This window comes from Buceros rhinoceros, unplaced genomic scaffold (assembly GCF_000710305.1).
Source record: "Buceros rhinoceros silvestris isolate BGI_N320 unplaced genomic scaffold, ASM71030v1 scaffold4297, whole genome shotgun sequence".
Classification (NCBI taxonomy): domain Eukaryota; kingdom Metazoa; phylum Chordata; class Aves; order Bucerotiformes; family Bucerotidae; genus Buceros; species Buceros rhinoceros.
Genome location: NW_010422630.1, coordinates 1 through 2,017, shown reverse-complemented (window position 1 = coordinate 2,017; position 2,017 = coordinate 1). Strand labels below are relative to the sequence as shown.

Here is a 2,017-nt window from a genome sequence, read left to right as displayed (position 1 = left end):
ACTTTGATCCAACTCTTTCTCCCTTCTCACACACTCATGCTTATTAGACAGATGTATAAATTTCCTTCAGATTTCAAGGTGGTTAGGTAGGTACTTAGTCATATATACGGGGCTTGAACTGGCAATGGGAAAAAGGTATTTTTACTGAAAAGCAAAAGACATTTACTGAGGAAGTGTGGTGGTCACACTGTTCCTGATAAACTACAGTTTCAAACTTTAGTTCTTGAAATAAAAAATCCATTTCTTTCTTTGTTGAGGTGGAAGTTTTACAAACTGGAAATTCCAACTTCTGTTTAAGTAACTTGGAAATCTGTTTTTGGTTGTATTCCTTAACAAAATTCACCCAGAGTACATACTTAGCTTTCTAGACATCTGAGAGTAGCATGCCATAAAGGAAAGCGTTCAAATTATGAACATGCTGCTTTGATTGTTTTGTCTCAGTTACTGGGGGGAGGTGGGGAGCTTTCCTAGATGCGTTTATCATCATCAAACGCTTTGAAAGTGCTTAACTTTCTACACAAATTTTTACCTACCTTTTGTTAGGAGAGACTGAGAAATGGAGTAAAACTGGGAAGTGTGCAACTTCATACAGCTCATTTAAATTAATGTCAAAAAAAAACCCCAAAACCCCAAACAAACAAAAAAATCCGAACACTCAAAACCAAACCAGAAAAAAACCCCAACCTTACCAAAAAACCCGCACTTGTCTCCTGAACCCTACCTGTTCCCTCTGTTGCTGCCATCAAGAGAGCCAGGCAGGTAAGTACAAAATGAGCGGACATGGAGGTGGTGACTGTCACCGCTTTTTCGGTGTATTGTATGGTCCCTTCATGGAGCTTTAGCTCTAGGGGTGTTCCTTAGAGAAGATACTTTGATTTGCCACACTAACCTGTGGAAATCTAGCCTTTTATGGCCAAGAAGAAAACTTTTTGTTTGTCTTCTCCAGGTGATTCTTCAGTTTAATTTAGAACAGGAATCACCTTTTTGGAATAGAATATGAATTGGTGTGGCCTTATCTCTGAGGTATCTTTTCTCCTCATGCTTTAGGTGCAAGACTTGTTTATTAACGATAATGAAGTTTTCCAAATTGAGTTGCCTAATGAGGGAGAAAGAAGAATGTTTTTTGAGGACCTGATTATGCATCAAGTTGCTAAACCTCCTGCATCCAAAACCAGAGCAGGTGAGGAGATTCTAAATGGAAAACTTTGCTACCTGTAAGTGAATAGCTGTGTGGCATTTGCTTGGGTGGTAATTTTCTATCGAGAATCTTTCCTGTGCTTATATTTGAGTACCATAAGTGGACTAAAAGCTTCTGATGAATTTAAGCTTCGCAGCCGTTGGAAGTACTGCCTGTAGCACCACCACCTAAGCCTCAGGAGCTGACAGAGGAAGAAATAAGACAGCTGGAGGAGCATGAGGAGGATACACTGCGTGAACTTAGGATTTTCTTAAGGGATGTGATTCATAGACTCATTGTTGACAGACGTTTCAAAGCATTTACAAAGCCTGTTGACCCAGAGGAGGTAAATTTGTGTTGACCTGTCATATTATTTGATATGTGTGTATTCAGAATTTCTCTGGGTTTGTATTTCTTAGTGTTCGTGTGCTCTTTGTAGGAAGGTTTCTTCCTGGTTTTAGGTCTGTACTCTTCAGATTTTTCAAGAAGCAGGAAATGAATTTTGCTTTTACTTTTGCTGACTCCTTGAGCCTCTCAAATGTCTGTTGTTTGAGTATTTACTGAAAGCCCGGATTTCTTTCTAAAACATCTTTAGAATATTTCAGCTGCAAGGGGCCCACAGTGATCATCTAGTCCCACAGTTAAACCAAATGCCAACACAGTTGTTCATGAAAAAGCTTGGATATGTAGGTGTGTTACAGCACTGAAAGGCAGAGAGATCTATCTTTATAATTATGAGCGGTATCTGTAGGACTGTTTTGATAAAGCCTGAAGCTCTTCAATTGACTGTCAATAGCTTGTGTGAGAACAGGAGTAGAAGCAACAGTTCTTGAAATCAAT

The 2,017-nt window shown here is 39.2% G+C and overlaps 1 protein-coding gene across 1 annotated transcript in view; it reads left to right on the top strand.

Annotated features, from left to right (window-relative positions):
* ATAD2 (ATPase family, AAA domain containing 2) overlaps positions 1-1,523 on the top strand; it is a gene marked incomplete at its 3' end in the record, with an annotated part of 20,700 nt that extends 19,177 nt beyond the window's left edge. Inside the window, exons 19-20 of the mRNA XM_010140094.1 lie at positions 1,048-1,180; positions 1,327-1,523. Coding sequence (XP_010138396.1) covers positions 1,048-1,180; positions 1,327-1,523 — 330 coding nt within the window. The remainder of the gene's footprint in view (positions 1-1,047; positions 1,181-1,326) is intronic.
* Positions 1,524-2,017: the final 494 nt, after the last annotated feature.